This window comes from Taudactylus pleione, unplaced genomic scaffold (genome assembly GCF_031769625.1).
Source record: "Taudactylus pleione unplaced genomic scaffold, aTauple2 ptg000015l, whole genome shotgun sequence".
Taxonomy (NCBI): domain Eukaryota; kingdom Metazoa; phylum Chordata; class Amphibia; order Anura; family Myobatrachidae; genus Taudactylus; species Taudactylus pleione.
This window is the reverse complement of record NW_028284417.1, coordinates 9046983-9070161: the sequence shown is the minus strand read 5'-3', so window position 1 is coordinate 9070161 and position 23179 is coordinate 9046983. Positions and strand designations below refer to the sequence as shown.

Below are 23179 nucleotides of genomic sequence, written 5' to 3'. Positions count from 1 at the left end.
AGGATATATGAGATGGATATGTTTATACATATGCATATATTAATGGGCTTGAGTAATGAATAAATACCATCCCTTAATAATGTTGGCTAATTTATGAGCTTATTCCCAGGATAGTCAGTACAATATGATTAACTTATATTGGGAATAATACTTTTATTAATGCCAAGATATCTGATATATTGGATTGCAAGTATTGAAACAACATGTAAATGAATTCCTCATTTCACCCATGGATGGATGAGCAGTTAAATCCATAAGCTTATCATAATAGAATCACTTTCTCCACAATCCATTGCTTTTGCCTGATGAAAGAATCGGCAAGCAATGTTTATTCCTGCCTCGCAAACCTCCATTTTTACGGAGCTCTTATTGGCCGGTATGGAACAGGTAAGGGTATTTAAACCCTCTAGACACACCCATCGGGTTGATCTTTTGAAAAAGCCGCTGGCGAAATGCGCATCGGACCTCTCTGAGGGTCTCTCTCTGTGCGCACAAACACATTATGCCGATTACGGCTTTGATAATAGATGCGTGCTGGGTTCATATTCAACAGATGATCAACTAATATTTGGCATCAGTATAACACTAATTGATAGTTCAGTAAACATAATGTATTCTGTGAGCATACATGATGCTGTATAGCAGCGAATGTGACTGCAATTAACCATATTTGTGCAGCAGACATAATGTATTCTGTGAGCATACATGATGCCGTATAGCAGCTAATGAGACTGCAATTAATTATATCTGTGATTGGAGACTTCTTCTGTGTATGAGACACTAAGGGAGAATAATATATATATCATTCACCAGTTTAACCACATGATAAAGCTAATTATAGTGACGAGTATATACTGAGACAAGAAGATAACCCAATATTGCTGCCTTAAAGCCACATTTGTTATTGGATATCTGCATATATATGAAGGCAGATTAATATGATAGCCTATTGGATTACTATCAGTATATAGTGTGTGACACCAGTGTTTTTTTGACTGCATTAATATAATCTGCAGTGATTAATCGATGCATAGGCGCTGATACCAAAAAGATATTTAAACCTCAGGGATAGTCCCATATAGAATATTAGATTAAAATAGTCACATGTGCCTAATGGACATTTGCCGATATATAAAGGCAACTTAAACATCAGCGCAGTGACGATTGGACTAGTGATACAATCGGTATGACATCGATGTTTTGAATTCAGCAATATAACCTGCAAATGATACAAAGTTGCTGACACTATAGAAGCAGTTGAATCTGCAACATTTGGATTCAAACTAAACACTTAACATGTCACCACCAATTTAGCTGAACTATGCTGAATTTGAACATTAAATGGTGAAGTAGTTAAGAATATTGGGAGTTAGCTAAACATCATTACTGTGATTAATCAACATTGTGAATTTTTTCTTGTATGTATATGGGATATCCAGTGATGGTATCACGTCACTGAACTGTGTGAACATATTAAAAAGAACACCATTTGTGTTGATGAATATATGCCTGGAGATAAAGGCAGTCTAAGAACAATAGGATTACCTGATTTTTTATTCATTAATAATGTCCTCATAATATAATATCTGTACAATAAAATTGTCAACCATTGATTATAACCTCCCAATCCTCATTGATTAATTTAATATCATTTACACAGTTTATATACTGTGGGAGTTCATAGAGGAGATCCAAGATATGGATCAACACAGATGTATAATTTAAAGTATATTCGATCACAGATAGGATAGTTGATCTCTTTATAAGAAGGCACCTATTATATAACCCTATGAGTAGAGAAGACCTTTAGTTCAATTTTAATTCTAATTTCTTTCTTTAATCTATATTTTTAATACTTCGCAGCTATGTTTCCCTAGAGGGGATATATATTATAGCATATATCTAATAAAAGTTATGTTTTCAGAATTATATAACTAATCGACTAGTGCACCGATACACCTTGTCCTTGTTGCCTGTATAAGGCTTAAGAAACCATTATTCAGTTTATTATTTAAATTTGAAAATTTTGAAATACTTAAATAAGCAAATTTTTTTTATTTTGGTTAAGACAAGATAATACCCAAATTCTTTAGAATTTTTTTAGGAATCTCGTTGATAGTTGATGTCTGCGAAGGTAAGTGAACAGTAAGAAATTATTTTTGTAATTCAGTTTTTGTTTTTTGGCAGATTCTTTGAAACCTTCAGACCCAAATATCTTACCACTAGGTTTAGGAGATTAGTTGGAATTATTACTTTTCTGTTTACCATTGATGTACCAACAATGTGAGCAAAGTTCACCTTGCCATCAGCCCAAATAAGGAAAATGTTGTGCACATATCTGAAGTACAATATAATCTTGCCTTTATAAAATGTATTCCTAAGCATCAACCACTTCTTGACTTTATGGATGAACTAATCAGCACTACATGTAAGTCCATACCGGTACCTTGTACATCTAAATAAAGGATGATCAGATAAAATATGTAGTTTCACATTAGGTAAATTTGCATTCATCAAACATACATGAAGGATTAAACCAACTCAGAATATTAACACTGCACAGAATTCACACAGACAATCTGATCATACAGAAGTGTGGAAGAGAATTTTGATTATAGCATGAAAGATTAATATACATGAGATTACCACAATGTCAGCAGCGGGCACAGAAAAGTAGGCATGCAAAAAAACATAAAAGTCAAATTTATTCAAAGATATTTTCAATGGAAATAAATGTAAAAGGTTCATTTTAAATGGCACATGACATTTCTTGAAAATAGTTTAAATTAGTGGGTTTCTAGTACAAGAATTGCACTTTCCCATCATTTTTTACTGAAACAAGTATGATCACAGTTACAGTGATGTTTTTTAGTTAATAGTTCATATAATAATAATAATAATAATAATAATAATAATAATAATAATAATAATTTAGTTAATATGGTATCCTTCCCTTAACTCAAATAACTCCTGTAATTTCTTCCTCTTGTCCCCCAGCAGGATGAGAAACATATTAACATCCTTTTTAGGAGATTCATATAGAATGGGAAAAGTGCACATATCAGTATATATAAATTACAGAAGGCTAAGTATAATGGTGGATTAGTTTTTTGTCTTGTGTTACAATCATGCAGCTATTTTGAGATATCTTTGTGATTGGTTGCACAGGGAATATACTTGACTTGCAATCATTCCTCCACCAACATGGTTGCGAGATGTCAGATGAGGTCTGTTGCACCCATAAAATTTGTCACATACTAAGAAACAAATCTAATCTAGATGCAAATACAGGTTGAGTCTCCCATATCCAAAATGCTTGGGATCAGGGGTATTTTGGATAATGGTATATTCCGTATTTTGGAATAATTGCATACCATAATGAGATATCTTGGAAATGGGACCCCAATATACACACAGAATGCATTTATGTGTTATATACACCTTATACACACAGCCTGCTGGTAATTTTATACAATATTTTCAATAATTTTGTGGCTCAAACAAAGTTTGTGTACAGAAATTAAATTCATTTTTGTTTCATATATACCTTATACAGACAGCCTGAAGGTAATTTTATACAATATTTTTAATAATTTGTGCCTTAAAGTTTGTGTACATTGAACCATCAAAAATCAAAGGTTTCATTATCTCAGTCATGCCAAAATTATTCTGTATTTCGGAATATTCCGTATTTCGGAATATTTGGATATGGGAGACTCAACCTGTACATCTCTTCATTTTAGATAACCCTGACTTGGCATGTCATCTTATGACTTTCCGATATGGAGGGTATGGTGGCTTGCTACCATAATACCCCTTTTACATATAGTACAACTGCTAGGAGGCCACTGACTTATTTATTTATTAACAGTTTCTTATATAGCGCAGCATATTCCGTTGCGCTTTACAATTGGAAACATTGATAGAACAAAACAGGGTAATAACAGACAGACATAGAGGGAAGAGGGCCCTGCTTGCAAGCTTACAATCTATAGGGAAATAGGCATTGATACACAAGGATAGGTGCTATATATTGCAATTTGGTCCGGCCAGAATGCAGAGTTTCTTGGTGGGCTGCATGATCCAGTCACACAGGAATGTCAGCAAAATGTCAGGAGTATGTGAAAGAAAGACAATATGTGAGGTTATGTGTGGACTGTGAGAGGGGATGTGATAAGACATGGAAGCAATGAAGGTTATGTGGTCGGTTCTGGAATCTGATAAGCTTGTCTGAAGAGGTGAGTTTTCAGGGAACGCTTGAAGGATTGAAGAGTAGAGGTAAGTCTTATTGTGTGTGGTAAGGCATTCCATAGAGTGGGTGCAGCCCGAAGAAAGTCCTGTAACCGTAAATGGGAGCAAGTAATGCGCGGCGATGAGAGACGCAGATCTTGTGCTGAGCGGAGAGGTCGGGTTGGGAGATATTTTGAGATGAGTGAAGAGATGTATGTTGGTGTAATTCGGTTAATAGCCTTATGTGGAAGTAACAGTATTTTGTATTGAATACGGTAGAAAACCGGCAACCAATGGAGGGACTGACAGAGCGGGGCAGCAGACGATGAACGTTTGGCAAGGAAGATAAGCCTTGCAGCTGCATTCATAATGGATTGTAATGGCGATAGCCTGTTTTTGGGAAGACCAGTAAGGAGACTATTGCAATAGTCAATGCGGGAAATAATGAGTGCATGGATTAGAGTTTTTGCAGTGTCTTGTGTGAGATATGGTCGAATTTTGTATATGTTTTTTAGATGTATGTAACATGATTTTGAGACAGATTGAATGTGGGGAACAAAGGACAGTTCAGAATCAAGGATGACACCAAGGCAGCGAGCTTGTGGGGTGGATTGTTGAGTTATCAACATTGATAAAGAGATCAGATTGGTAACTGTTATTGGCCGGTGGAAATATAATTAATTCTGTTTTAGAAATATTAAGTTTCAGGTAGCGAGATGACATCCAAGATGAAATGGCAGAAATACATTCAGTGACACGGACCAATACAGATGGTGATAAATCTGGAGAGGATAGGTAGATTTGAGTATCATCCGCATACAGATGGTACTGAAATCCAAAAGAGTGGTTTAGTTTGCCTAGAGAGGTGGTATAGATTGAGAATAGCAAAGGACCTAAGACAGAGCCTTGCGGTACTCCAACTGATAGAGGTAGCGAAGAGGAGGCAGAATCAGAAAAACGAACAGAAAAAGAGCGATCAGATAGGTAGGAAGAGAACCAAAAAAGGGCTGTGTCCTTAAGACTTAGGGATTGTAATGTTTGTACGAGAAGAGAGTGGTCAACAGTGTCAAAAGCAGCAGAGAGATCTAGAAGAACTAGAAGTGAGTAATGGCCTTTAGCCTTGGCAGTGACCAAATCATTTACTACCTTAGTCAGTGCTGTCTCTGTGGAGTGCTGGGAACGGAAGCCAGACTGAAGTGGGTCCAATAAGTTGTGGGTGTTAAGAAAGTGTGTGAGGCGGGTGTAGACAAGTCTCTCCAGTAGCTTGGAGGGGCATGGGAGCTGGGAGATAGGACGGTAATTAGAGAGAGTGTTAGGGTCAGAATTTTGTTTTTTCAGAATGGGAGTAATCACTGCATGCTTGAACAGTGATGGAAAGATGCCAGTAGAAAGAGAGAGATTACAGATTTTAGTTAGGGTTGGGATGAGCACAGGAGACAGAGCTTTACTAATTTGTGAGGGTATAGGATCTAGAGGAGAGGTAATAGAGTAGGAGGATGAGAAGAGTGTAGATACTTCATCTTCATTTGTGGGGTCAAATGAAGAGAATGTGCCAGAGGGTTCAGGTAGGGAATTGAGTAGGTCACTAGCTGAGAAAGAGAATAACATTTCATTTTGGATATTATCAATCTTGTCCTTGAAATAGGAAGCAAGATCTTGTGCACAGATAGTAGCAGGTGGCTTGGGTGAGGGAGGGGTAAGAAGCAGTTTAAATGTATTAAAAAGTCGCTTGGGGTTAGAGGCTTGAGCAGAGATAAGAGATTGGAAATATATTTGCTTGGCAGTGTCCAGAGCAGTACGATAAGAGTTGTAGATAGACTTATATGTGAGGAAGTCACTTGGAGTGCGAGACTTTCGCCACTGATGTTCTACTTTACGTGAGAGTTTTTGTAGATGCCTTGTTAAGTTAGAATGCCACGGTTGACGTCTGAGTCTACGTGGAGTGTGATGGGTAGCTGGAGCTACTTCATCGAGGGCTTTTACTAGAATCTGGTTTAGGTGTGATGCAGCAGTCTCAGGAGAAGTGAGTGCAGAAATTGGTGAGAGTCGTTGTTCTAGAGAGGTAGATAGTTGTTGAAAGTTAATCACATTAATATTTCTGCGGGTTTTAGGAGGCTTGGTTGATTTCACTGACATTGAGGTTAGAAGCCAATGAGAACTACAGTATGAGATTATGAGAGCTTTATGCATGACATTTATGCAATAATAACACTAAGGTACTGAGTTGGACGCAAGTGGAAATGCAAGTGAATTGTGCAGATTTAGTGTGCATGTACCACAGTACGAAATCAGAGACTGTACATGCACCAGGTCAGCCTAAGCACAAGGAGACAGAGACAGTTAATCATCCATCGACAGACAACTTTTTCTGGGCATTTCTGGGCAGTAATTAGGTGGTGACCATGTGATTACATCAGATTTATTCCATTTTGTGGGAGTGTCATGGCAGTGTAAGCTGACTTCCGTGCTTGTCTGTAGCATGCGGATGTAAATTAGCCGCCAATTTCAGACTGATATTTTGCACCCAGCGTTGAGTGTGTACAAGTCCAGATACTACTAGTGACGGCTGCAGACATAAATTGGTGGGAGGGGCTTCCACATACAGATGCACAAATTGTTTGGCATACACAGTCATCAATCAGCAAAAGGAGGTAACCAGCCTGCTGTGGCCATAGGGAAGAGAGAATGTGGACACATCCCACTCAGAATCAGTCCCTAAATCTCTCAAGTATTAACAACATTTCTGGTTTAGACTGGCAGAACCCATTTGATCAACTCCTCCTTTCCCACCTATCAAACAGGACAAATGGATACATTAGAATTTCCTGTGGGAGGTACAGTAGTTGATTGCACAGATGTTTGCTCATGCCCTTGGATGGGCTTCTAAGTGGGAATGTCATGACGTGTGGTCAAACAGGATAATAAAGACTCATTTATGTGTCTCATCTTGGACCCTGTGTCAGCCTCTATTTAGTGTACAATAAACACTGCTGTTTAATGCGTCATTGTACTTTATTAATTGATTTTTGTACTTTTATTCAGCACCAAAATAAAAATGTTGAAAAAGAAATGCTTAAAAAAATGTACAGTAATAATTCTATGAACTAACCAGAAATATCCAGGCAATCAGCACATCACCATTGTTTTATTCATTCATACTTCGCCACTAGGTCAAGTCTAGAGGGAACTCTGTTTCAGCAAATATTTTCTTGCTGCTTCATTTGGAATGCAGTGTCTGCACATTTCCGCAACACACTTGCAAGCCCTTAGACCTGAACAGGCTACTACCTCAAATACTAAATATTCCTGGGCTAGTTACTGTATATGTAATTACTGTTTCACAGACAGAGGAAAGATATGTGTGTACCATAAATACAATACAGTGTAATGTATTCTAATTGGGAAATGTACCTAACTTATACTGTATGTAAATATATTAGGAACAGATTAAACTGTTCAAATAACTACACTGTTTTTCTTGCAGCTGCTCCCTTATCTTCAGTCCAATCTCACGGGATTTAGGCACCTTGAAATCCTCAACTTCAGGAAAGGGAGTGTGATTGTGAACAGTAAACTGAAATTTGCTATATCTTTGCCATATAATGTCACGGAGGCTGTCCATTGTGTTCTGGAAGATTTTTGCACTGCTGCAGCACAACTCCTCAATTTAGAGATTGACAGCTATTCACTTGACATTGAACCAGGTAAGAACACATATTGGACCTCATTCAGAGTCGGTCGAAGCGGCTGCACGGTCGTACGGAAAAAGGGGCCGGATATGCAAATGATTCCCTCGTAAGTTGCATCCATAAGTTCGGATCAGTAGTTGGCCGACCAAGGGGAGGAAGCGGTCGGATGACAAAAAAATACGCCCCCTTCTCGTACGCATTGTACGTCATCTCCGGGCATATAAGGATTAATCGAGACCATCGGGAACCATCGGAACGGGTCGTAGAGCTTAAGGTTGACCATACCCTCTCTTAAGCTCTACGATCATGTCAGTGTAAAAACCTCCCATGTCACATGTGCCATGATGCTACTTTGTTAATTATGCACTCCCATAAACCGTATGCACTCCCATAAAACGCCGTTCGCATAATGAGGCACGCCTGCGTTCAGATCTCCACTCCCCCGTTTTCAAGCACCTTCCCCTGTTACTACCCACAAACGCCTCCATCTGTCACTCAAACTACCGACCTGGCTGTGTTCAAGGAGAGAGAGATTTCTGATCGTAGCTGCTAGTTAGCGCACGCGCATTGCGAACTTTACGCATGCGCAGTATAGCGAACATCGGTGGCGTACGACCGTGCGGCCGCAGCGTCCGACTCTGAATGAGGTCCATTCACCCTTCAATTGTACATTTACATTTTGTTCTACACTCTATCTTTTAATTGATTGTACTGTATGCTATACATATGTAACCAGCTTTTATCTACATGTACTGTACTATTTTGTGGCCTTTTACTCAAATGGCGTGCAGTCTAGCAAGTAACTTCAGCAATAGCTATTTGGGATATCGCAATATCTTGCTAGACTGCACACCATTTGAGTAAAAAGGCCACAAAATAGTTTAGATTTGAAAAGGTTGATATTTGTACTCCAGGTGCATTATTATTGGTTTGGGATTTAGCGCCCTTTTTAATATATAATATACAAGCTGTATTCTAAATTTGAATAGGAACAGACTGAATTTTGATTCATTTTACATTAATATATAATTGTAACACATTGTACTTGACTTAACAACCTAAAATTACCCTACACAAATATGCACAACCTGCAGTCAATGCAGCTTTTTAAAGTTTTCTAACTTTGTAAAAGGAAAGACCAGGAAAAGAGGAGCACTTGTGCAATTGTTCTAGTATAAAAGTCATACTCACCAGGATAATTAGTTTCATTATATAGGATAGAGGGGATACATCAATTTTATCGGCGGTTGCAAAGGCAGTATGTTGACTACATAATGTTGACATGTACTGTACTCTATGTTGCCAAAGCACATTGACGTGTTTATCAAGTTGACTTGTATTATGTCAACATTGCCATAATGTTGATTTCTAACCGTAACAATAAACTTACCATTAATGCCGACATTTTCACTACGGCGGCATGTAATATGTCGACATTTCCCAGATGTTGACATGCTAGATGTCAACATTTTAACCATGTCAACATCATAATATTCAACATTCTGGTGTCGACATGATGAATGCTGACATAGTGAATGAATACCTGATAGGAGATGGAATATTGTTGAATGACAGGTTGAGATGAACAATAGGCTAAGTAGAAAGAGTGGCATAGTCATATAAATGCATAGATCAAAACTGAAGAATCAAACAGCAGAAGCAAAAAAAAAAAAAAGGTTTACAGGCAACACTGACGGGACTAAAACAAGAGCTGCACTTAAGACTGAAAGTTACTAAATAGTATGGCTGATTAAGACACTGGCCTACATCTGAGCCAATTGGTGAGCTGATTGAGATGCAGATTGATCAAAGCACATACATTGCTCTGTGAGTTTGAGTAAACTAAATGTGCGTACACACTGGACGATTAAAGTGGATGAATGAACGATAACGATATTGTTATCGTTCAGTCGTCCACTTTATCGTCAATTTTTAACACCAAAACGATGAACGATAATGACGATGCGCGTTCCCGCGGATTGTTCGTCATTATCGTTCATTGGGTAAATATGCAGGCCAATCTGACGATATTGTCAGGTTACTGCATGTTGGGGAATGGAGGAGAGAGCCCGGCACTGAACGATATCATTAATGATATCGTTCAGCGGTTGTGCTCAATGTCATGAACGACATTGAGCACACCCTGCCGGGAACACACTAGATGATATCGCTCAGGGAGCATATCGTCTAGTGTGTACGCTTCTTTAGTGTGCTTTCTGAAACGTTAAAAAACAGTTGAACAAACATTGAACAACATCTAAGACCAGGTAATTGCAACATCATTCTTTGAAAGTTGTTTATGTTTTCACCAAAAAATTCAAATAATTTGAAATACACAATGTACCAAAAACTTATTTTTCTAAATTCACTCCATGGTATCTTCTCTAAGGCTATTACATCCTTTACTCTCCCTGCAGCTCATACCTCTGTACACATTGCAGCCTCAATAATCTACTCTCCTCTTATGAACACACATGAGCTTTTTAATTATCTATAGACATTGACCAATAACATCCAAAACCTGTCGTGATAAACATCTTTCATACAAATCCCACAAGTATATTTATATCTCTCCCCTGCTGCTTCTATTAGCTGGTGACATATCACCAAATACAGGCCACACCCATGTGCCCCACTCACAACGGACTATAAATCCAGCTAACCTCATAAAGATCACGTGTCTCCCTTCACCCTCCAAGTCACTAAAATGTGCCTTATGGAATGCACACTCTGTTTGCAATAAACTAACATCTATCCATGACCTCATTATCTCAACCATCCTCAACCTTCTGGCAAAAACAGAAACATGGCTCACACAATCAGACACTGCCTCCCCTGCAGCACTTTCACACGGTCACCTACACTTTACACTAGGGATGTGCAGGCTCGGATAGGTTCGAGTTTGCACGCCGAGTTCGGATTTTTCCCTCCAAAAAACGGGACTCAGAAAGAGGCAAAACGTCATCTTGCATGGACAAACATCATCATTCCTGAACTTTTGTCCAGGAATGATGATGTTTGTCCATGCAAGATGACGTTTTGCCTCTTTCTGAGTCCCGTTTTTTGGAGGGAAAAATCCGAACTCGGCGTGCAAATTCGAACCTATCCGAGCCTGCACATCCCTACTTTACATACACATCCAGGCCTGGTAATAGTAAAGGAGGTGGGGTTGGAATATTACTGTCCCAATCTTTCACATACCAAGTTCTACCACAGGTACCATCACTCACATTTACATAATTTGAAGCACATTCTATTTGGACTTTCACCCCTTTCTCTCTGTGAGTTTCTGTTATCTATCGCCCACCTGAGCCACCCCAAAAATTTCTCGAACATTCTTCTGCCAGACTCCCTCACTTACTATCCTCAGACATCTCCACCATCATCATGGGTGATTTCAGTATCCCGATTGACAGTCCACAATCTCCTCATGCCTCCAAACTACTCTCTTTAGCCTACTCACTCACGGATTGACTCCACTACTCATCAGGATAGCCACTGCCTTGATCTTCTATTTAGCAGACTATGCTCAGTTTCTGATCTCACAAATGCTCTATTCCCTCTCTCAGATCACAACCTTATCACCTGCACACTCTCCTCCATTACGTCAACCTCAATGTCATTGAAATCCTCCTCAAACCCGCAGAAATACTAATGCTATTAATTTTCAACAACTATCCACCTCTCTACGACAACTACTCTCACCAATTTTTACATTCACTTCTCCTGAGACTGCTGTATCACACCTGAACCAGAATCTAGAAAAAGCCCTCAATGAAGTAACTCCAGCTACCCATCACACTCCATGTTGACTTAGACGTCAACCGTGGCATTCTAAATTAACAAGGCATCTACAAAAACACTCACGTAAAGTAAAACGTCAGTGGCATAAATCTCGTACTCCAAGTGACTTCCTCACATATAAGACTATTTACCACTCTTACCGTTATGCTCTGGACCCTGCCAAACAAACATATTTCCAATCTCTCATCTCTGCTCAAGTCTCTAAGGCAAGCTACTTTTTAATACTTTTAAATCGCTTCTTAACCCTCCCTCACCCAACCCACCTGTTACTATCTGTGCACCAGATCTTGAAATAGTATGATTGATTGCACAAGATCAATGAGTAGATTGATCAGATCCAAAATGAAATGGTATGATCTTCTTCATCCAGTGACTTGCTTAATTCCTTCACTGAAACCTCTGGCATATTCTTTTCATTTCAGCCCATAAACGAAGATGAAGTATCTACACGCTTCTCATCCTCCTACTCTACTACCTCTCCTCTTGATCCTATACCCTTACAAATCAGTAAAGCTCTGTCTCCTGTGCTCATCCCAACCCTAACTAAAACCCTATCTAAAATCTGTAACCTCTCTCTCTCTACTGGTATCTTTCCATCACTGTTCAAGCATGCAGTTATTACTCCCATTCTGAAAAAAACAAAATTATGACCCTAACACTCTCTCAAATTACCAACTCCCAGCTCCCATGCCCCTCCAAGTTACTTGAGAGACTTGTCTACACCCTCCTCACACACTTTCCACACTCACACAACTTATTGGTCCCACTTCAGTCCTGCTTTCATTCCCATCACTCCACAGAGACAGCACTGACTAAGGTAGTGAATGATCTGGTCACTGCCAAGGCTAAATGCCATTACTCACTACTAATACTTCTAGATGTCTCTTCTGCTTTTGACACTGTTGACCAATCTCTTCTCATACAAACACTACAATCCCTAAGTCTTAGGGACACTGCCCTTTCTTGGTTCTCATCCTACTTATCCAATCACTCTTTCACTGTTCGTTTCTCTGATTCTGCCTCTTCATTGCTACCTCTATCAGCTAGAGTACCACAAGGCTCAGTCTTAGTTCCTCTGCTTTTCTCAATCTATACCACCTCTTTCGGCAAACTAATCAGCTCTTTTGGATGATACTCAAATCTACCTATCCTCCCCAGATATGTCACAGTCCATGTCACTGATTGTCTGCCACCTCAAACTTAATATTTCCAAAACAGAATTAATTATATTTCTACTCGCAAATAGCAGTTACCAAGCTGATCTCTATATCACTATTGATAAGTCGGCAATCCACCCTACCCCACAAGCATGCTGCCTAGGTGTCATCCATGTCTCAAAATCATGTTACATACATCTAAAGAACATATCCAAAATTTGACCATATCTTTCACAAGACACTGCAAAAACTTTAATTCATGCACTCCATATTTCCTGTATTGACTATTGCAATAATCTCCTTACTGGTCTTCCCAAAAAACAGGCCCTCATCACTACAATCCATTATGAATGCAGCTGCGAGGCTGATCTTCATTACCAAAAGTTCATTGTCTGCTGCTCTGTTCTGTCATTCCCTCCATTGGTTACTGGTTTTTACTTACACATAAGGCTATTAACCAAACCACACCAACATACATCTTTGCACTCATCTTAAAATATCTCCCAACTCAACCTCTCCGCTCAGCACAAGATCCACGTTTCTCATCCCCACACCCGAATTGCTCCCATTTAAGGTTACAGGACTTTTCTTTGGCTGCACACCTCTTCAGACAAGCTTGTCTGATTCCCTGGATCGCCCACATAACCATCATAGCTTCCATATCGAATTACATCCCCTCTTACAGTCCACACATAACTTCACACACTTAGGGCCATATTCAATCGCCGGCAAAAAGTACCGGAGTTTTCGCATGCCGGAATTTTCACCGTCATCGCTTGTTTTACCTCTGGAAAAGTATCGCACTCATCCCGCTTTTCGCCCTATTCAATTGAAATGGACGCGAGAACGCATCCCGGCAAAACTCAAATCGGCGAAAAGTCCTGTCAGATTTGGGGAAATCATCCTTACATCCCCCAAATAATGCACTGACATGGGGGATCACTATGGATACCCCCGAATAGCCCTGCTGAAGGTATTTGGGGTGCTTAAATGCTCTCAGTCAGTGTTATTTAGCGTCTTTGCTCAAGTGGTGAAGAATAGCATTTAGCAAGGGGGTTTGGGCAAAAATAAGTAGTCCCAGCAAATTTGGGGTACATGAAAATGGGTGCAAGCATGGTTAAAAATCGCTAAAGTGCATTTTTAAAAAACATAAAAAAACACACCTTCAGCAAACACCTGCAATAAAAAAAAAGTTTGGGCATACTTAAGGGACCCCCTGGAGTCTATTTCACCAGTTTTTAAATTTGTCCCCCAAGTTTTTTTTTTTTTTCTCCCTCAAAACGAAAGTACTTTTTGGGGCTGATCTTAGCTAAATTTTTAACTTTTTTTGATGCAGTTTACCTTTGGGGAAATCATCCTGACACCCCAAGGATGCAGGTGTGTTGCCGCAAACCCCCAATTCTGCACTTTTTTCCACCTCCATTCCGAGGCATATCTTTCTCGCTGGTTACAAGTCGCAGACTTATCACACCAAAAAGTCTTTGCAATTGAATATGGCGGAAAGTTTCCGATGGCGAAATGACGTCATCGGCGAAAATTTTCGCCGGGAACGGCTTTTCGCCAGCAATTGAATACAGCCCATAGGGGCATATTCAAATGGGTGTGTGAATAGCAAAAATTCCACACCTGCGAAGTTTTACCTGCAGGTGCGGGATTTTTGCTAATCAATTAGGTGCGTTTTTTTTCTTTTTTTGTGCCCCGGGAGGTTTTTTTCACGCACCTCCAGAGCAAGTGTGATTTTTCCCAAAATCTTTATTTTTGGGGAAAATCACTGGAAATTGCTCTGGGACCCTGGTGGCACCTCCCCTGAGGACAAATTATGCAATTGGAATTTTCCAATTTGCTTAATTAGACCTTAATTACTTACCTTCGGCAGCGCTGTTTTCTGCATCTTCTTCATTCAGCGTCGGAAGCCGGGTCCTCTGCACACATGTCAGTGTGTGGGAGTGTTTGTAAGTGTGTATGAGTGAGTGTGTGTGTATGAGTGATGTGTGTGTGAGCCCCGGTGTGTGTGGCCCCCCCAGTGTCTGTGTGCCCCCCCCCTGAATTGGGCACTGGGAGAACTACATCCCTTGCCCCTCCCACCAGCCCCTGGAGCCTACCAGCAGCCCCAGGGGCTCCCAGCAGCCCCCTCTCCAGTGAGAAGATGGAGAGGAGGCCACCGGTAGCCACGGAGACCACCGGAGACCCCGGACAGGTAAGTGAAGTTTTTTTGTTTTGTTTTTTCTCACGCCGCGGGGTTTTCACCTCTGACTACTTTTTTTTAATTCGATACCACAGGTATCGGGAGTGTGCATACCCGCGGTATTCCAAAATTGGATGCAAGGTTTTTTACCTCGCTAAACCTTGCGCCCAATTGAATATGCACCATAGTCTTTCTTTCACATCCTCCTAACCTTTGGCCAATATTCCTGTGTGACTGGATCATACAGCCCACCAGGAAACTGCAATCTGGCTGGACCAATTTGCAATATATAGCACCTATCCTTGTGTATTAATACCTACAGTATTTCCCTATAGATTGTAAGCTTGCGAGCAGGGCCTTCCTACCACTATGTTTGTCTTTTATTACCAAGTTGTGTTCTTGTAATGTTTCCAATTGTGAAGCGCAACGGAATATGTTGTGTTATATATAAGTAACTGTTAATAAATAAATATAATAAGAGCTGGACAGAGGAATAGGACTGGCACTAACCCAGGTCCAAGAATAATCAACAGGACATCAAAGAAATAAGACTTTCATATATCAGTGTTGCCACTCTGTGGTGTACTGAGCAGCTATCAAATGCTATTGATAACACTTGATGCATGACCAAATAAAATGTTCACATTAGTATATGTAAAAGATAAGCTTGTTAATGAAAACAAGGGTAAAGCACAAGCAACAGCCATGTGCTCAGAATAAGAGTAGCATTAAAGGCATAAATTTGGGGTGAGCACTATAGTTAGCAACGTGAAATGTGTAACTATTTTCTAAGCAAGAAGCCTGGTCACCTAAAGGTTAACTGCTGAGTTTGGAAGCTAGAATGAATCAGCAGAAGAAGAAGAGTAACAAAACAAGCCAAAACTGCTACAAAAGGATTACACTTTAGTGAGGTTGCCATTAACACCAGTGTATGCGCATCATCAAAGTATGCAAGATATATTGGCTGAGGAGCCATTGGTCTCATAAATAATGATAAAAATAATGATACTGTAGCTAATATACAGCAATAGGTGATTCATTGCCCTGTCCTACTACATTTACCAGAGATGCCAATAAATGATATACTATATGTCTGAACACCAACCAACTGTGGGTAAAAGAAATTCATAAATCAAGGCAGTTGTGACCTGACCATAATGCTAAAGAAAAAAAAATGCGTTGACCATTTGTGTGTCGACCATTTTCACATCGACCGTTTCAAACTGTCGACCATTTGTACATGGCGACCTTCTTCGATGTCGACCTTTACTGGGTCGATCCTTTGTTCCTGTCGATGTATTGCCTGTCTAACATCTGGTGTCTATCTAGACATTGTCAACCTTTTAACTGTATATCTTTTATACCACACCCCAATTTTTATTAGAATTTGTTTCAAATATATTTATTCAATAACCAATTAATTTCCACGTATGACTGGAGCCTCAATTGAAAGTGCTCTGAAAGTGGAGGTGTTTTGAGGGTACACTAGTAAGCATTAGAAGCCCTCACTGTGTTAGTTTTCCAAACTTCCTCTGGCAGCATAATGTTGCTTTGTGACAGCATCTGCTATTATTTGGTCTCACCAAGATGTGGGAAAAGGGGAGCACTATTGGTTTGTCTCACCCAGGGCACTAAACTCTCCAACTACAACTATAGCAATAAACTTCCAATGAAAGCCCCATTTCTCTTGTAAAAAATAACATGCACAATATCAAATATACTTAGTTAAATTGTCTTGGCCAAGCTAAAACAGCACTAAATAACACAATTTTTGGAGGAGCAAAGCTACTTCCAATCATAAGGGTTAATACCTAAGTTGGCCCACTAGAACATTTTGCATAAAAAACAGTATTTAGTAATTGACAAATATATACCCTATATTTCAGAGTTCACAAAGTGTCACAGACTCACAGTTGTTTTAGGTACAGCAGTGACAATCAAATGCAGCTTCCCATTGGATATTCTAGCTCAGTGTAGCTCATCAGATACAGTATATCACAAAGCTCTTTATCACTACCACTATCATAAACAGTGGAATGGTCCCTCATTATATTTTGTCATTAATGTCTCTTCTCATGGCCTCCCTGCTTTATTCAGGCATACATATATTCCTTGACTACTGTATATACAGATGTGTGAAAACTCAGAAATTCTATACACACAGATTTGACTCACTTCTAATGCCAAATTTGCAAATTGTATTAAATGTGACAATTTATAAAATTGGATTGAATCATTGGCTGAATCAGCGAATCACAATTCATCTCATGCAGTTTTAAAGAATGAAGTATTTTTTTGGAATAGAAATATCTATGCCAATCCATACAAACAATATCCATACAATGTGCATTTTCTTGTTTAAAGTTGAAGAGTATACACCCTTAAAGGAAGTTTATGTACATTCCTGGGTTTTTGTGTTCATCTAAACTAATCTATACTGCAAACTTGTAACTTAAATATCTGCTAAATTAGCTAAATCATTTCTACACTTATGATCAAACTAAGTAATTTCAATTACCAAGCATAAGCTAAAGCTGGATCAAGTTTTCTCAACGCCAAGGAAATTCTTAAAATCTCAAGAGTCCGTGAAATAATTCATCCAGAGTGGTTTCTTAAAGCTCTGATATAATTGTAGGGAATATGGGAAAAGCCTTTCAAAATTAGTTTAATATTCCCATACTTACATTCTGGATATTTGGCTTTATACCTTTTTTATAAGCTGTATAATAGTATTATATTATTGCTGGACTACAAATTGATATCACGTGTTCTTTTGTGTCAGTCATTATATAGCTTTATTGCTTTATGTTTATGTTTGCCCTCATTTTTTTAAATTGCAGATTTTGGACTGAAAAAATAAGTTAAAATTGAAAAGAAAAGCAAATAAAATATTAAGTGTTTGCTATGCAGTAAATTATTATTTAAAATCATGGAAGTAAAAAATGGGATATTGTGTTAAGATAATTTATAGGTTTTACTCTTGTAAAAAATAGCAAAGATACCAATACTGTTTTCACTCCTAGCTCTTATCATATCATATACTATCACTCTATCCTAACCTAAATTCCATGATATATGTGCAATCCACCAGAGAACATTAAAAATATTAAATACCTCCAAACCCATAGTCAATTTAAAAATTTCAGTGTCCAATTGTGAAATGTGGGCTAGAAAAAAACAATAATTAGCAATGGAAACTGAATTCAGGGTTGTGTTGACAATTAATGCACAAGCCAGATTAGTAGTAAATGTAGCAATCTTTATTGAACTAGAGGCACCTGGAAAAGATAATGTTTATGAGTCCTAGAGAGGTAGATTTTGTTTGCACACAGGCAGCAAACTCACAGGAGCTGAGGATTGTACACTGGTAGCAAAAATGTACAGGTACGGAGAATGGCATGCTAATAGCAGAAATTATTTGGTGCTGAAGATTGCATGCTGGCAGCAGAGATTCACAAGTGAAGAGGAATGATAGCTGGTAGCATAGTTACACTTTTGTTGAAGAATGCACACTGGTAGAAGGTGACAGGAAACAGGTGCTGAGTTTGAACACACCAAAAAATCATAGGAGCAGAGAATTGCTTGCTCATAATAGAAAGTCATTTGCACTAAGGCTTGCACACTGGAAGCAAAGTGCAATAGGTGTCATAGGTGCTGAGGATAACACTCTGATAGAAGAGTCCAAGGGACTTAGGACCATACACAGGATTGCCCACTGGTAGCAAAGAGTCACAGGCTATTAAGATGGTATATTGGTTTTCTTCAAGCAAACATGAATAGCATACAAAAGCATAAATGACCAGAAATGGCTATAGCTCTCATACTAGAATGTTTACATTAGTGACACTGGAACACACAAAGTCACAGAAGATAAGCATACAAATACTAGAGAGTCATAGGTGGTGAGGAGTGTACACTAGAAGCAGAGAGTAACAGATAGAAACAGAGTGCCACATGTTCTAAGGGTTGCACACTGGTAGCAGAGATTCATATGCACTGAAGAGTGCACTCTGACAGCAGCAAGTTATAGATATTGCACACTGGTAGCAAATAGTCCTCTACTAGGGGATCACAGAATGTAATGCAAGTGTCTCGGGTTCAGATCAGTAAATGTTTCCATAAACCTCAATTGGTATCAAATGTAATTGCTTTCTGGCAACAGTTAAATCATGTATTAAAATCTCCTAATTTGCATGACTATATGCCATTAAAGCTGAATGGCTTTTAATGTACAATGCAGACTTACTATTACATTAAAATGAAAGAAGTTTCTGTATCTGAGCCTTGCACACTGAAAATATACAGTTCTGGGAGCTAAAGATTGCGCATTGGTAGCAAAGAGTTCAGGGAGATGAGAATTGCACACTAGTAGAAATAATCACACTAACCGAAAACTGCACATTGGTAGCAAAGAGTCAAAAAGTGTAGGGTTGCACATTGGTAGCAAAGAGTCAAAAAGTGTAGGGTTGCACATTGATAGCAAGCATTCCCAGGAGTTGAAGAGTGCAAGCTGGCATTATAAAATATAACCTTCTTTATTACCGATTACATTCAGAATCCCCAAAAATATGACACAAAATATTTCATGCAAAATATTAAAACTATTAAAGAAATATGTAGTGAGAAGAAAATGCATTCTAAAAACTTGGTGACAGTAATCCTGTGTCAATATTAGTATCTTTGTACTTACTGTATCATACAATGATCCATGTTAGGATGATCAATGACAATATAATTCAATAGGTAACTATAAATCTCAAAATCTAAAATCTAGATAGAGTTGGTATGAATGCACGTTTAAATTGAATAGCCCATCTCACTGGGCACTCACATAACCTTAAGGTTCAATTATATGTAATTTATATTCAATTTGTTCCATGTATTTTTTAATACACTGGGTGGAGGTCTCAGATATATGTAGTGAGTTTGAATTATTATTAATAATCGTTAAGTAGAAACTCCAAGACCTCTACTGGGTGATGACAGAATGTAATGCAAGAGTTTCAGACTCATATCCGTAAATTATTCCATAAACCTTAAATGGTATCAAATGTCATTTCTATCTGGCCGGAGTTAATTTGTGTATTAAAATCTCCTAGTTTGCATGACCATATTCAAATAAATCTGAATGGATTTTAAGGTAGAATGTAGAGTTAATGTTGCATTGATTTAGTGCAACAAATGCAGTAGATACTAATGTATCATGTTTACAAGCCACGAAGTAACACATTGCACACTGATTTAATGTACTGTATGGCACAAGTACAAAATGGATTGAACAGTATTACTTAATAACTCTGGCTCTAACTGGAAAAGAGATTTATATGCATAGAACTCCCTTCATTATATTAACTGTCCCAATTGATTATCATATAGGGATGACTATCACAGTAACGCAAGTAAATGGATAACAATTGAATACATTAATAATTTCATGCCCACTGACTCAGAGAGACTGCAATTACTTTGTTATAATAGGTAAATAAAAGTTTTGCCATTCACTTTAATGAAACAATTATGACAGCAGTGCAAATAAATAGACCATAGCTAGATAAACAACCTACTGTTCATTAAGGGTTACAAAGACATATGGCTTGAATCAGATCTAAACCTCTACAGTGTTTTCCCATTTCATTATTTTGATCTGGTAATATTTATGAATATTACAGGCAATTTATTGTAATAAGTACTTAACAGCTGACTATTGCAGATTTATTGAGTGCAGTCTGTAGCCAAATCTGATATGGAAAATGCTTGTGCAAAAAGATAGCCAAATAGTTATAAAACTGGTGTTACATCATTATAATGTGTGAGTTGAAACAAGGAAACCAGAAGGATTTTCATAAAAGCCAAAGTCATACACAGATAAGCAATTCAAAAGAACAAGGTTCAAGAGCTCAAAAAAAATGGGTTCAGCAAACTGGCAGCTAATTAGCATCAGGACTCAGGATGATGCACAAATGGCAGAGAGTCAGAACTCAGCATAGCAGGATCCCTGGTAATCTGGTAACCCTTACCCCTATCCAAAGAATGAAAGGTGCAAAACTGTGGCTGCATACATATCAGTCTTGGAGTTCAACTTACACAATGCATTTGAACTGTTAATACATTTTTCATTTGCTGATACTGGACGCTCACACAGTTTTAGTTGCATTTTGGTCATGTACTACCCTGGTTATTGGTCTGATGGAATCTACGTATAAAGCAATATGTTCTAAGCAGCACAGGTAGAGTATTGCAAGACAGTTACACTATGAATAATTTTATATACACATATATATTGTGATAGGATCACTGGTAAAGTGGTCTGTGGCAGGTACATTTGTCCCAGATTCCTGTCTTTTGTGTTTTAAACCCCCAGGAGAAAGCCTGCAGTGTAGCAGGCTTGAGTTTCGGCTTTTTGAAAAGCCGGTTTGGGACCTGGGGGTTGTGGGTGAGAGGAGAGGGAGGGCTCCACCCACGGCCACTCCAGGTTTTGGTTCTCGCAGCCTGGTAACAGGCTTGTTAGTTTTCCACCTGAGAGTGGCCAATATAAGCCTAGTGTGTTTAGGGCTGAGTGTCTCACCTGGGAGAGCAGGCAGGGAGTTTGCTCAGAGACACTTGAAAAACCTATTTGTGAGTACTGTGCTGTGCTTTGTTGCTGGCGAGGGCATTAGGCCCTGCCAGGTTCTGGTAGTGAGGGAACTACCTGTGAAGTTAGTGCCCCGACAGGGCTAGGATTTATATGTTTTCTTTATATTTCTGTCATTGTACAATAAAGACTGGCGCCGACCAGCTTGTACTTGCATCCAGACTGGTGTGCTGCTTCCCTGCTGCTGTGTGTGTGTGTGTGTGTGTAAGGAAGGAGTCCTCTACCCAGGAGAGGGACCCCCTAACCTAACTGTGTCACAATATGGTGGAGAATGCGGGCAACCACACACACTGAAGTTGCAGCGAGAGGAAAACTTTCCGTTTAAAAATTAAAGGGACAGACACCCAATTTGCGAGTGTGGAAATAACACTGTGTCCTTGGAGTCCCATAGAGGAGGCGTCAGCCAATGCTCAGAGAGGCAAGGTTCAGCTTCCAACCTACACCCCAGGACAAAATGGAGGACATTATTAAGGCCTTGCTTCAAGCTACAGCAGCTCAGCAGGAGACAAACAAACTTCAGCAGGAGACTAACAGACTTCAACAGGTCGCCACTGAGGAAACCCGCCAGGCCTTAGCGGATAACAGCCAGGCCATAAGAGAGGTGGTACAGCACCTGGTCGCCCGGCCCAGAGATGTTAATACTGGTCCTCCCACCACCACTCACTCCGTACGAGCCAGTCACTTCCTCCAAAAGATGACTTCGGGCGATGATGTGGAAGCCTATCTCGCCGCATTTGAAAGAACGGCCGAGAGGGAGAGTTGGCCCAAGGAGCAGTGGGCAAGTCTGGTGGCACCTTTTTTGTCTGGGGAGCCATAAAAAGCATATTTCGACTTATGCCTGGCTGATGCCAAGGACTATAAAAAACTAAAACAGGAGATCCTAACTCGCTTGGGAGTCACCACCTTTGTTCGTGCCCAACGGGTCCACCGCTGGGAGTTCCATAAGGACAAGCCTCCACGTTCACAGATGCATGACCTCGTCCATCTGTCCTCAAAATGGCTACAGCCCAAGACGCTGACGGGACCACAGATCGTGGAAAGGGTCGTGATGGACCGGTACCTGCGATCATTACCTGTGACTCTGCGCAAGTGGGTGAGCCATGCAGGCCCTAAGTCCGCGGACCAGTTGGTCGAGCTGGTGGAGAGGTACGTGGTGGCTGAGGAGCTGATGAGTATGCCCCACCGAGCCCTGATGGCGCACCGGCGAACTCCCACAGACACTGGTAAGACTGTTCCAGGGGAGAAGGGTGCTGGGCGGTGGAATGTACCTAAGACTGAGGGTGTAGAACCTGGAGACAGGCCTGCCAGGCCGGGAGGTTCTTGCCCCGTAAATGACTAGACATTAATATGACTCAGTGTTTCCAATGTGGTGGCTTCGGCCATATTGCCGCTAATTGTGCACTTACAACTGAACCTATGCAATGTGATACTGCTCATGTCTACCGCAAGGGGTCTTTCTTTGCACCGATAGCCTGTACGGCTG

At 39.6% G+C, this 23179-nt stretch overlaps 1 protein-coding gene across 3 annotated transcripts in view; it reads left to right on the top strand.

The window, feature by feature from the left end:
- The window catches only part of IMPG1 (interphotoreceptor matrix proteoglycan 1), a 316264-nt gene that overhangs the window by 229819 nt on the left and 63266 nt on the right, over nt 1–23179 (top strand). For all 3 annotated transcript variants that reach the window (XM_088471628.1, XM_088471631.1, XM_088471624.1), the window contains exon 12: nt 7715–7934. In XM_088471628.1, coding sequence (XP_088327754.1) covers nt 7715–7934 — 220 coding nt within the window. The remainder of the gene's footprint in view (nt 1–7714; nt 7935–23179) is intronic.